The 14,057-nt window shown below is 49.5% G+C and overlaps 1 protein-coding gene across 2 annotated transcripts in view; it reads right to left on the reverse strand.

Annotated features, from left to right (window-relative positions):
- The window catches only part of KDM6A (lysine demethylase 6A), a 709,557-nt gene that overhangs the window by 225,936 nt on the left and 469,564 nt on the right, over positions 1-14,057 (reverse strand). For both annotated transcript variants that reach the window (XM_069204190.1, XM_069204189.1), the window contains one exon: positions 7,227-7,341. In XM_069204190.1, the coding sequence (XP_069060291.1) occupies positions 7,227-7,341 (115 nt within the window). The remainder of the gene's footprint in view (positions 1-7,226; positions 7,342-14,057) is intronic.

A 14,057-nucleotide genomic window follows, 5' to 3' on the forward strand; every position in this document is an offset into this window, starting at 1 on the left:
GGGGGCTCAAAAATCCTCGAGCCAGACCTGGGTTGACTTTGTTGACTACTCAGTGAAAACACTAGATGGTTGGATTCAAGGCAGTGGTGTAAATAATTATGATGGGCTGTACAATTTATTTGTGAAAGAACACCTGTTAAGTAATTGTTTCAATGATAAACTGCATCAGCATCTGGTAGACCTAGGACCAATTTCTCCCCAAGAATTGGGAAAGAAGGCGGACCATTGGGTCAAGACAAGGGTGTCCAAGACTTCAACAGGGGGTGACCAAAAGAAAGGGGTCACAAAGACTCCCCAGCAGAAGGGTGATGAGACAACCAAAACTAAAAATAGTAAAGAGTCTTCTACAGGCCCCCAAAAACCTGCACAGGAGGGTGGGCCCAGAGCCTCTTCACAAAACAATGGGTACAAGGGTAAAAACTTTGATCCCAAAAAGGCCTGGTGTCATAGCTGTAAACAGCATGGGCACCAAACTGGAGACAAGGCCTGTCCCAAGAAAAGTTCCACTCCAAACTCCCATCCAGGTAACACTGGAATGGCTAGTCTCCAAGTGGGATCAACAGTGTGCCCAGAGCAAATCAGGGTCCACACTGAAGCTACTCTAGTCTCTGAGGGTGGGGTGGATTTAGCCACACTAGCTGCCTGGCCGCCTAACATGCAAAAATACAGGCAGCAGCTCTTTATTAATGGGACAAGTGTAGAGGGCCTGAGGGATACAGGTGCCAGTGTCACCATGGTGACAGAGAAACTGGTTTCCCCTGGCCAATACCTGACTGGAAAAACTTACACAGTCACCAACGCTGACAATCAGAGAAAAGTACATCCCATGGCAATGGTTACTTTAGAATGGGGAGGGGTCAATGGCCTGAAGCAGGTGGTGGTCTCCTCAAATATCCCAGTGGACTGTCTGCTTGGAAATGACCTGGAGTCCTCAGCATGGGCTGAGGTAGAGCTAAAAACCCATGCAGCAATGCTGGGTATCCCTGAACTGGTGTGTGTGAAAACAAGAGCACAGTGCAAGGCACAGGGTGAAAAAGTAGAGCTGGAGTCTGGAAAAATGGCCCAGCCTACCAAGAGAACAGGAAAGTCAGTTGGGAAACCAACTGCAACACAGCAAAAGAAAGGGAACCTCTCTTCTCAGGAAGAAGTTCTGCCCTCTGAGGGAACTGAGCCTTTGGAGCTTGAACCTTATCAGGTTGAGCTCTTAGGCCCAGGGGGACCCTCAAGGGAGGAGCTGTGTAAGGGACAAGAAACCTGTCCCTCTCTTGAAGGCCTTAGGCAGCAAGCTGCTGAAGAGTCCAAAGGCAAGAAAAATGGAACACATAGGGTCTATTGGGAAGATGGGCTCCTGTACACTGAGGCCAGAGACCCCAAACCTGGTGCCACTAGGAGAGTGGTAGTGCCTCAGCTGTTCAGAGAGTTCATCCTAACATTGGCCCATGACATTCCCCTTGCTGGACATTTGGGACAAACCAAGACGTGGGAGAGGTTAGTCAACCACTTCTACTGGCCCAATATGTCCAACATGGTTAAGGAGTTTTGCCTCTCCTGCCCCACCTGTCAAGCCAGTGGTAAGACAGGTGGGCATCCAAAGGCCCCCCTCATTCCACTTCCAGTGGTGGGGGTGCCCTTTGAAAGAGTGGGTGTGGACATAGTTGGTCCACTAGAACCTCCCACGGCCTCAGGAAATATGTATATCCTGGTAGTAGTGGATCATGCTACCAGGTATCCTGAAGCTATTCCCCTTAGGTCGACTACTGCCCCTGCAGTAGCCAAGGCCCTCATTGGTATCTTTACCAGAGTGGGTTTCCCTAAGGAGGTGGTGTCTGACAGAGGTACCAACTTCATGTCAGCATACCTAAAGCACATGTGGAATGAGTGTGGAGTGACTTATAAATTCACTACACCTTACCATCCACAAACTAATGGCTTAGTTGAGAGATTCAACAAGACATTAAAGGGCATGATCATGGGGCTCCCAGAAAAACTCAAAAGGAGATGGGATGTCCTCCTGCCATGTCTGCTTTTCGCTTACAGGGAGGTACCACAGAAGGGAGTAGGGTTCTCACCCTTTGAACTTCTGTTTGGTCATCCTGTAAGGGGACCACTTGCCCTTGTTAAAGAAGGCTGGGAGAGACCTCTCCATGAGCCTAAACAGGACATAGTGGACTATGTACTTGGCCTTCGCTCTAGAATGGCAGAGTACATGGAAAAGGCAACCAAAAACCTTGAGGCCAGCCAACAACTCCAGAAGTTTTGGTATGACCAAAAGGCTGCACTGGTTGAGTTCCAACCAGGGCAGAAAGTCTGGGTTCTGGAGCCTGTGGCTCCCAGGGCACTCCAGGACAAATGGAGTGGCCCTTACCCAGTGCTAGAGAGGAAGAGTCAGGTCACCTACCTGGTGGACCTGGGCACAAGCAGGAGCCCCAAGAGGGTGATCCATGTGAACCGCCTTAAGCTCTTCCACGACAGGGCTGATGTCAATCTGTTGATGGTAACAGATGAGGATCAGGAGGCAGAGAGTGAACCTCTCCCTGATCTTCTGTCATCAGACCCAAAAGATGGTACAGTAGATGGAGTGATCTACTCAGACACCCTCTCTGGCCAACAGCAAGCTGATTGTAGGAGAGTCCTACAACAGTTTCCTGAACTCTTCTCCTTAACCCCTGGTCAGACACACCTGTGTACCCATGATGTGGACACAGGAGACAGCATGCCTGTCAAGAACAAAATCTTTAGACAGTCTGACCATGTTAAGGAAAGCATCAAGGTGGAAGTCCACAAGATGCTGGAATTGGGAGTCATTGAGCGCTCTGACAGCCCCTGGGCTAGCCCAGTGGTCTTAGTCCCCAAACCTCACACCACAGATGGAAAGAAAGAGATGAGGTTTTGTGTGGACTACAGAGGGCTCAATTCTGTCACCAAGACAGATGCTCATCCAATTCCAAGAGCTGATGAGCTCATTGATAAATTAGGTGCTGCCAAATTTCTAAGTACCTTTGACTTAACAGCAGGGTACTGGCAAATAAAAATGGCACCTGGAGCAAAAGAAAAGACAGCATTCTCCACACCTGATGGGCATTATCAGTTTACTGTTATGCCCTTTGGTTTAAAGAATGCCCCTGCCACCTTCCAAAGGTTGGTGAATCAAGTCCTTGCTGGCTTGGAGTCCTTTAGCACAGCTTATCTTGATGATATTGCTGTCTTTAGCTCCACCTGGCAGGATCACCTGGTCCACCTGAGGAAGGTTTTGAAGGCTCTGCAATCTGCAGGCCTCTCTATCAAGGCATCCAAATGCCAGATAGGGCAGGGAACTGTGGTTTACTTGGGACACCTTGTAGGTGGAGGCCAAGTTCAGCCACTCCAACCCAAGATCCAGACTATTCTGGACTGGGTAGCTCCAAAAACCCAGACTCAAGTCAGGGCATTCCTTGGCTTGACTGGGTACTACAGGAGGTTTGTGAAGGGGTATGGATCCATTGTGACAGCCCTCACTGAGCTCACCTCCAAGAAAATGCCCAAGAAAGTGAACTGGACTGTGGACTGCCAACAGGCCTTTGACACCCTGAAACAGGCAATGTGCTCAGCACCAGTTCTCAAAGCTCCAGATTATTCTAAGCAGTTCATTGTGCAGACTGATGCCTCTGAACATGGGATAGGGGCAGTTTTGTCCCAAACCAATGATGATGGCCTTGACCAACCTGTTGCTTTCATTAGCAGGAGGTTACTCCCCAGGGAGCAGCGTTGGAGTGCCATTGAGAGGGAGGCCTTTGCTGTGGTCTGGTCCCTGAAGAAGCTGAGACCATACCTCTTTGGGACTCACTTCCTAGTTCAAACTGACCACAGACCTCTCAAATGGCTGATGCAAATGAAAGGTGAAAATCCTAAACTGTTGAGGTGGTCCATCTCCCTACAGGGAATGGACTTTATAGTGGAACACAGACCTGGGACTGCCCATGCCAATGCAGATGGCCTTTCCAGGTTCTTCCACTTAGAAAATGAAGACTCTCTTGGGAAAGGTTAGTCTCATCCTCTTTCGTTTGGGGGGGGGTTGTGTAAGGAAATGCCTCCTTGGCATGGTTGCCCCCTGACTTTTTGCCTTTGCTGATGCTATGTTTACAATTGAAAGTGTGCTGAGGCCTGCTAACCAGGCCCCAGCACCAGTGTTCTTTCCCTAACCTGTACTTTTGTATCCACAATTGGCAGACCCTGGCATCCAGATAAGTCCCTTGTAACTGGTACTTCTAGTACCAAGGGCCCTGATGCCAAGGAAGGTCTCTATGGGATGCAGCATGTCTTATGCCACCCTGGAGACCTCTCACTCAGCACAGACACACTGCTTGCCAGCTTGTGTGTGCTAGTGAGGACAAAACGAGTAAGTCGACATGGCACTCCCCTCAGGGTGCCATGCCAGCCTCTCACTGCCTATGCAGTATAGGTAAGACACCCCTCTAGCAGGCCTTACAGCCCTAAGGCAGGGTGCACTATACCATAGGTGAGGGTACCAGTGCATGAGCATGGTACCCCTACAGTGTCTAAACAAAACCTTAGACATTGTAAGTGCAGGGTAGCCATAAGAGTATATGGTCTGGGAGTCTGTCAAGCACGAACTCCACAGCACCATAATGGCTACACTGAAAACTGGGAAGTTTGGTATCAAACTTCTCAGCACAATAAATGCACACTGATGCCAGTGTACATTTTATTGTAAAATACACCACAGAGGGCACCTTAGAGGTGCCCCCTGAAACTTAACCGACTATCTGTGTAGGCTGACTAGTTTTAGCAGCCTGCCACAAACCGAGACATGTTGCTGGCCCCATGGGGAGAGTGCCTTTGTCACTCTGAGGCCAGTAACAAAGCCTGCACTGGGTGGAGATGCTAACACCTCTCCCAGGCAGGAATTGTCACACCTGGCGGTGAGCCTCAAAGGCTCACCTCCTTTGTGCCAACCCAGCAGGACACTCCAGCTAGTGGAGTTGCCCGCCCCCTCCGGCCAGGCCCCACTTTTGGCGGCAAGGCCGGAGAAAATAATGAGAATAACAAGGAGGAGTCACTGGCCAGTCAGGACAGCCCCTAAGGTGTCCTGAGCTGAGGTGACTCTAACTTTTAGAAATCCTCCATCTTGCAGATGGAGGATTCCCCCAATAGGGTTAGGATTGTGACCCCCTCCCCTTGGGAGGAGGCACAAAGAGGGTGTACCCACCCTCAGGGCTAGTAGCCATTGGCTACTAACCCCCCAGACCTAAACACGCCCTTAAATTTAGTATTTAAGGGCTACCCTGAACCCTAGAAAATGAGATTCCTGCAACAAGAAGAAGGACTGCCCAGCTGAAAACCCCTGCAGCGGAAGACCAGAAGACGACAACTGCCTTGGCTCCAGAAACTCACCGGCCTGTCTCCTGCCTTCCAAAGATCCTGCTCCAGCGACGCCTTCCGAAGGGACCAGCGACCTCGACATCCTCTGAGGACTGCCCCTGCTTCGAAAAGACAAGAAACTCCCGAGGACAGCGGACCTGCTCCAAGAAAAGCTGCAACTTTGTTTCCAGCAGCTTTAAAGAACCCTGCAAGCTCCCCGCAAAAGGCGTGAGACTTGCAACACGGCACCCGGCGACCCCGACTCGGCTGGTGGCGATCCAACACCTCAGGAGGGACCCCAGGACTACTCTGATACTGTGAGTACCAAAACCTGTCCCCCCTGAGCCCCCACAGCGCCGCCTGCAGAGGGAATCCCGAGGCTTCCCCTGACCGCGACTCTTTGAACCTAAAGTCCCGACGCCTGGGAGAGACCCTGCACCCGCAGCCCCCAGGACCTGAAGGACCGGACTTTCACTGGAGGAGTGACCCCCAGGAGTCCCTCTCCCTTGCCCAAGTGGAGGTTTCCCCGAGGAACCCCCCCCTTGCCTGCCTGCAGCGCTGAAGAGATCCCTAGATCTCCCATTGACTTCCATTACAAACCCGACGCTTGTTTCGACACTGCACCCGGCCGCCCCCGCGCTGCTGAGGGTGAAATTTCTGTGTGGACTTGTGTCCCCCCCGGTGCCCTACAAAACCCCCCTGGTCTGCCCTCCGAAGACGCGGGTACTTACCTGCAAGCAGACCGGAACCGGGGCACCCCCTTCTCTCCATTCTAGCCTATGTGTTTTGGGCACCACTTGGAACTCTGCACCTGACCGGCCCTGAGCTGCTGGTGTGGTGACTTTGGGGTTGCTCTGAACCCCCAACGGTGGGCTACCTTGGACCAAGAACTGAACCCTGTAAGTGTCCTACTTACCTGGTAAAACTAACAAAAACTTACCTCCCCCAGGAACTGTGAAAATTGCACTAAGTGTCCACTTTTAAAACAGCTATTTGTAAATAACTTGAAAAGTATACATGCAATTTTGATGATTTGAAGTTCCTAAAGTACTTACCTGCAATACCTTTCGAATGAGCTATTACATGTAGAATTTGAACCTGTGGTTCTTAAAATAAACTAAGAAAAGATATTTTTCTATACAAAAACCTATTGGCTGGATTTGTCTCTGAGTGTGTGTACCTCATTTATTGTCTATGTGTATGTACAACAAATGCTTAACACTACTCCTTGGATAAGCCTACTGCTCGACCACACTACCACAAAATAGAGCATTAGTATTATCTATTTTTACCACTATTTTACCTCTAAGGGGAACCCTTGGACTCTGTGCATGCTATTCCTTACTTTGAAATAGCACATACAGAGCCAACTTCCTACACTCAACAATTGAAAAGAGTTGACAAAATGACGAAATAAGCCTGTCAAAAAGAGACAGAGGGGTAGCTCTTCTCCGGATCAGCGCTAACTGGTGCGAAAAGAACTGACATCCGCGCGCCTGGTTGATGCCTATGTACGTGACTGTGATGTCACTTCCAGCGCCAACTGTGCCACGTGGAACCGAACAAAGCCACCAAATGGAGCGCAGGGGTGATGCTCATACAAAAAGTTTCTGGATCCAGTTTGACGTCTGGGAAATTCAAACATTAAGGAATGTGCAGCTAGAAGTCTCTATCAGATCAAGTGAATTATGGCGTAAACTATATATGGTTCATGTTTTATAATAACTGTGCCTTACAAATCTATCACAGTGAAAGTGTCTAGTTAAGCCTCTAATGAGAGGTCGTTTCACACAACATTTTTGTACGGTACCACGAGCTAAAACAAGCACATATTTGTCAAACAACATTTTTTTTGTTAGAATACTTACTTTTCACAGAAGTCATTCAAAACGTTCCAATATGCCTCAGGAACCACAAACCACTCACAGTCACCAGGGCCAATATTAATGTTCACAGAACAAAAATTGTTGTTTTCTTGATGACCTGAAATCAAGTACCAAAACAATTTTATACCTCAACACATTTGTTTCCCCTCAAAAGTGAAAAATAAACGCTTTCCCCTGGTTATTATATCCCCAACTCGAATTTGAGTTCCCATATTAGAAAAACATTACCTGACGTGAACACATTTTCGTTGGAACCCTGTGAAGGGCCAAGTGAGTATGGTTCCATGGGCTATTAGTGTACTCAGATACTATTACAATGAGTCTTGAGTGTAAGCAGGTATTAGGATTGTGTGTAAGACTGCTGATCAAAGGGGTATGTCTGAGGTATCGGGGTTATCAAGAGAACTGTGATGAGGTCAAAAGATTCACCTAAACATGGCTGATAGGTCAACTGACTTCCTACACTCAGTGGTCTCAATGTGGATGGAGATGGGAAAGGGAGCACAGGATCACCTATGGGACAGCCCTAGAAGCATCGGGAAAGACCTAGCCTTTTTCGCACTAGATATCAAACATCCTAACACCTGCTTCAGTCAAGCTCAGCTGCAGGGACAGCAATTGACAATTAGTACCCATTTTAATGGTAAATGAGTTTAGAATGTTGTAGGAAACAGGCCTTGTGCGTGGTGGGTACCTAAGGTACTTACATCTTATACCAGGTATCCCCTCTCAATCAAGTGTAAGCAGTGTCTAGAGGCCAGGCTCTCTAGAGGTACCGGTGGATGAGCAGCCAAGGCTTATCTAGGAGACATGCAAAGCTCATGCAATACCACTGTAGTTGCACAGTACTTACACACATGAAAGAAAACACTCAGGTGTACAACCATAAAGGTACTTTATTTTTGGAACACAATACCACAAATTACTAGAAGGGCAACCCTCCAATAGGAGGTAAGTAATTCACTAAATATATACACTAGTAATCAGAAATAGGCATAGAAAAGGTTAGAAAACAGTGCAAATAGCAATAATCAATAGTGACCCTAGGGGGAGCACAAACCATATAATAAAAAATGGAATGCGAACACAGCAGCCTAACCTAGGTAAGTAGAATGTATAGAGGGGAGCTGGGAGTACTAGAAAACCACAGATGTAAATAAGACAGTATCCCCCCAGTGACCAGGAAAGCAGGGTATATCACTGGATTTTCCCCCAAACAACTCAAAACGGAGGACAAGAAGAAAAAGATAACACCCAGACAAGACTGCAAGAAAACCAGCGGTGGATTCCTGAAGAAAGAAGTCCTTTGGAGTGAGGGGACCAAGAGTCACAGAGGAGTCCAGGAGGAGTAGGTGCTACTACCCACCCAACTGTACTTGTAAGAGTTGGTCGACATGGATGAGGAAAAGGTCAGCACTGCAGCCCTGGAGCCAGAGAAGAGTTCCCGATGGATGCAGATAACCCACACTGGAGTGAAACTGAGGGGAAATCCACACAGCCTGTCTTCGTTGCAGCCAGGTACCTGTAGCTACAGGGGAGTAGTGCCATCACCCCAATGGAAATTCCTTCTTCTTGTGCAGGCTGACGAGTCACAGTCTTCAGAGGTTCCACAGCTGGGGTAATGTTGCAAAGCTGGCAGGAATTCTGGATACAATTTTGCTGAAGAATCTTCCTTGTGGATCTGCAGATTGTAGGTTCCTGGAGGGTCCAGTCGCAGTTCCGGAGGCCAGAAGTCAAAGCAGAGGTTGCAGAGGAGTCCTGATGGCATCTTGCAAGTCGAATCTGAGGACCCACCCCAGAGGAGGACCCTATGTAGCCCAAAGAGGAGCTTGGTCACACTACCTAGGTAACTACCTATTAGAGGGTGCCTCTGAAGTCACCTGCCTGGCCACTCAGATGCGCCCAGAGATCCCGGTCATCCTTGGAATCAAGATGGCAGAACCCAGGGACCCTGTGGAGGAGCTCTGGGCACCATCTCTGGGGTGGTGATGGACAGGGGAGTGGTCACTCCACTTTCCATTGTTCAGTTTGGCACCAGAGCAGGGACTGGGGGCCCCTGAACCAGTGTGCCCTGGTTTATGCACAGAGGGCACCAAATGAGCCCTTCAAAGCAAAGCCAGTGGTTTGGGGAGGCTACCCCTCCCAAGCCAGTCACACCTACTTCCAAAGGGAGAGGGTGTTACCTCCCTCTCCCAAAGGAAATCCTTTCTTCTGCTTTCCTGGGCTTGATCAGATAAAGCAGCAGGAGGGCAGAAACCCATCTGAGGGGTGGCAGCAGCTGGCCGTGAAAACCCTGTAAGACTAGTGGTAGCGATGCTGGGAGTTCTGTAAGGAGGCCCCAGAGGGCATGGGATCATACTTACAATACTTGCATCTTTACTGGGGTATGATCACAACATGTTTGATACCAAACATGCCCAGGTTCTGAGTTACCATTAAGTAGCTGGACATAGGTAGTGACCTATGTCCGGTACATATATAAAATGGTGTCCCTGCACTCACAAAGTCCAGTAAAATGAGGCTGGAGTACGTGGGGGCACCTCTGCTAGTGCAGGGTTGCCCTCACACACAGGTACCTGCACCCTGCCCTCTGGGCTGAGAGGGCCTACCATAGGGGTGACTTAGTGACTTGGTGCAGTGACTGTACATATAGTGTGCACAGAGTCCAGGGGTTCCCCACATGCTTAACAGAAGGCAAGTAGATAATACTAATGCTCTCTACTGTGGTAGTGTGGTCGAGCAGTTAGGTTTATCAAAGGGTGTACACAGAAAAAAAGAAGCACACACTCAATGACTTAACTCCAGACCAATGGATTTTCTATTGTAAAAATATATTTTCTTAATTTATTTTTAAAATCACAAGATTCAAGCTGCAAGTAAGTACCTTAAAAGTTTCATATTTCACACAGGTATCAACAGTACTTTGTTTGAAATAGGTAAGTAATACAGTTTTTGAAATATTGCAAATAATCTGTTTTAAAAATGGACACAGCAATTTTCAGAAACAGTTCCTGGGGGCGGGGAAGAAATGTTAGGTTGTCTTACCGGTAAGTAGAACACTTACAGTTTCAGTCTCTGGGTCTTAAGAAGTCCACCGGTTAGGGTTCAAGTTAATCCCAAACACCCACCACCAGCAACACGGGGCCAGCTGGGTACAGAGGTCAAAGTTAAGCAAATTTAACGTAGGCTCCTATGGAGAAAGGGGGTACTTGGAATCAGGCCTGCCTGCAGGTAAGTACCCACTGCTAGGAGGGCAGACCAAGAGGGGATTAGAAGAGCACTGGAGGGGCCACAGGTAGGCACCAAACACACAACCCTCAGCAGCACAGGGGTGGCCAGGTACAGGGTGTAAACGGGACGCTGGGTTTCCAATGCTGGTCTATGAGGAGAACCCGGGGTCACTCAGTCTGCAGGCAGGGTCAGGGGGGTGTTTTGGGCACAGCACTGGTCAGACAGGGAGGAGGGCGCCCTGCTTAATGTAGGTGCACCGGGTGTCGGTTTCTCTAAGGCCTGGGGGCTGTAGCTGCAGTGTGTTCCTAGGCATCTGTTATCTTCGTCTGGAGCTTCGCGGTCAGGGGGGTCCTCAGGATTCGCTCTGCAGGCATCATCGTGGAGGGGTGGAGAGGTCAATCCAGGGTGGGCACTTGCTCGCAATCGCCTGGGGTCCCACTCTTTCTGGGTGGACCACCTGGACACGGGCCGTGGGCCTCAGGTGCACAGGGGTCAAGACTCAGGCATTCAAAGTGAGGTGGGAGTCCTTGGTTGTAGTTTCTTTAGACAGACCTGCTGTCCTCAGGAGTTCTTGGTCCTTTTGGATGCAGGGCTGTCCTCTGGAGTTGGCAGAGGTTTCTGGGCCCGCTGGACGTGTCGCTGGTCTTGTTGCAGGTTCTTTGAAGTAGGAGACAGGCCGGTAGAGCTGGGGCCAAAGCAGTTGTCATCTTCCTTCTTCTGTGCTGGGGGTTTCAGCTTAGCAGTCGTCCTTCACCTTGTAGGTCACCAGGAATCTGGTGAGCTGGGTTCAGGGAGGCCCTTAGATCCTAGATTTAGGGGCGTTTTAGGGGTCAGGGGGCAGTAGCCAAAGGCTACTGTCCCTGAGCTTGGCTACACCCTCCTTGTGCCCACTCCCTTTGGGGAGGGGGGCACATTCTTATCCCTCCTGGTCCCTGTCCTCCAAACCAAGATGGAGGATTCTGCAGGGATGGGGGGGGGGGGGGTGGCTCACCTCAGATTTAGACACCTTAGGGGTGGTCCTGGTTTTAGGGGTCAGTAGCCAATGCACACTGTCCCAGAGGGTAGATACACCCTCTGTGTGCCCACTCCCTTTGGGGAGGGGGGCACATTCCTATCCCTATTGGTCCCTGTCCTCCAAACCAAGATGGAGGATTCTGCAAGGAGGGGGTCACCTCAGCTTTGGACACCTTAGGAGTAGTCCTGGCTGGAGTAGTCACTCCTCCCTGTTTTCCCTAATTTTCCCACCAAACATGCTGCCAAAAGTGGGGCTTTGCCCCCCCCCACCAGCACACACAAGCTGCAAAGGCAGTGTGCATGTGCTGAGTAAGGGGTAGCCTAATACATGCTGCAGCCCTTAGAGACCTTCCCTGGCCACAGGGCCCTTGGTACCATGGGTACCTTTTTATAAGGGACTTAACTGTATGGCAGGGCTGTGCCAATTGTGGAATCAAAGGTACAGTTTTAAGGAAAGAACACTGGTGCTGGGGCCTGGTTAGCAGGATCCCACCACAATTTCAATCAAATTTGGCATCAATATTAGGCAAAAGGTGGGGGTAACCATGCCAACAGTGGCACTTTCCTACAGTGACTTGTAGTGAAACTGGGTGTGTGCACCCGGTTCACGCAGACTGCAAAGGCAGGCCTGCAGAACCCCCTGCATGGGCTCCCTAAGGGTGGCAGAATAACTCCTGCAGCCCGTAGGGATCATCTGGAACCCCAATGCCCTGGGTACCTATGTACCATATACTAGGGACTTACATGGGGGCACCAGTATGCCAATTGTGGGGTGAAAAGGTTAGTAGCAACCAAATTTAGAGCAGAGAGCATAATCACTTGGGTCCTGGTGAGCAGGATCCCAGTGAACACAAAAACACTAACAGGCAGAAAATGGATGTAACCATGCCAAGAAAGATGGCACTTTCCTACAATAATGTTAAATCCGAACCAAGGCATGTTTTTTTTTTTTTTTTTTTTTTTTTTTTTTAAATCAAACATGCCCGAATTATACTGTAGGAGGCTGGACTGGCTTGTAGTGAGTACCAAGGGGTACTTGCACCTTGCACCAGGCCCAGTTATCCCTTATTAGTGTATAGGGTGTCTAGCAGCTTAGGCTGATAGATAATGGTAGCTTAGCAGAGCAGCTTAGGCTAAACTAGGAGACGTGTGAAGCTACTACAGTACCACTTAGTGTCATATGCACAATATCATAAGAAAACACAATACACAGTTATACTAAAAATAAAGGTACTTTATTTTTATGACAATATGCCAAAGTATCTTAGAGTGTACCCTCAGTGAGAGGATAGGAAATATACACAAGATATATATACACAATAGCAAAAATATGCAGTATAGTCTTAGAAAACAGTGCAAACAATGTATAGTTACAATAGGATGCAATGGGGAAACATAGGGATAGGGGCAACACAAACCATATACTCCAAAAGTGGAATGCGAACCACGAATGGACCCCAAACCTATGTGACCTTGTAGAGGGTCGCTGGGACTATTAGAAAATAGTGAGAGTTAGAAAAATAACCCTCCCCAAGACCCTGAAAAGTGAGTGCAAAGTGCACTAAAGTTCCCCTAAGGACAAAAGAGTCGTGTTAGAGGAATAATGCAGGAAAGACACAAACCAGCAATGCAACAACTGTGGATTTCCAATCTAGGGTACCTGTGGAACAAGGGGACCAAGTCCAAAAGTCACAAGCAAGTCGGAGATGGGCAGATGCCCAGGAAATGCCAGCTGCGGGTGCAAAGAAGCTTCGACTGGACAGAAGAAGCTGAGGTTTCTGCAGGAACGAAAAGGGCTAGAGACTTCCCCTTTGGTGGACGGATCCCTCTCGCCTTGGAGAGTCGTGCAGAAGTGTTTTCCCGCCGGAAGGACGCCAACAAGCCTTGCTACACGCAAATCGTGCGTTTGGCGTTTTTGGACGCTGCTGGGGCCCAGGAGGTCGCAAATTGGACCTGCAGAGAGAGGGGACGTCGAGCAAGACAAAGAGCCCTCACTGAAGCAGGTAGCACCCGGAGAAGTGCCAGAAACAGGCACTACGAGGATGCGTGAAACGGTGCTCGCCGAAGTTGCACAAAGGAGTCCCACGTCGCCGGAGACCAACTTAGAAAGTCGTGCAATGCAGGTTAGAGTGCCGTGGACCCAGGCTTGGCTGTGCACGAAGGATTTCCGCCGGAAGTGCACAGGGGCCGGAGTAGCTGCAAAGTCGCGGTTCCCAGCAATGCAGCCCAGCGAGGTGAGGCAAGGACTTACCTCCACCAAACTTGGACTGAAGAGTCACTGGACTGTGGGGGTCACTTGGACAGAGTCGCTGGATTCGAGGGACCTCGCTCGTCGTGCTGAGAGGAGACCCAAGGGACCGGTGATGCAGCTTTTTGGTGCCTGCGGTTGCAGGGGGAAGATTCCGTCGACCCACGGGAGATTTCTTAGGAGCTTCTGGTGCAGAGAGGAGGCAGGCTACCCCCACAGCATGCACAAGCAGGAATTCAGTCGAGAAGGCGGCAGGATCAGCGTTACAGAGTTGCAGTAGTCGTCTTTGCTACTATGTTGCAGGTTTGCAGGCTTCCAGC

Source organism: Pleurodeles waltl, chromosome 8 (assembly GCF_031143425.1).
Source record: "Pleurodeles waltl isolate 20211129_DDA chromosome 8, aPleWal1.hap1.20221129, whole genome shotgun sequence".
NCBI lineage: Eukaryota > Metazoa > Chordata > Amphibia > Caudata > Salamandridae > Pleurodeles > Pleurodeles waltl.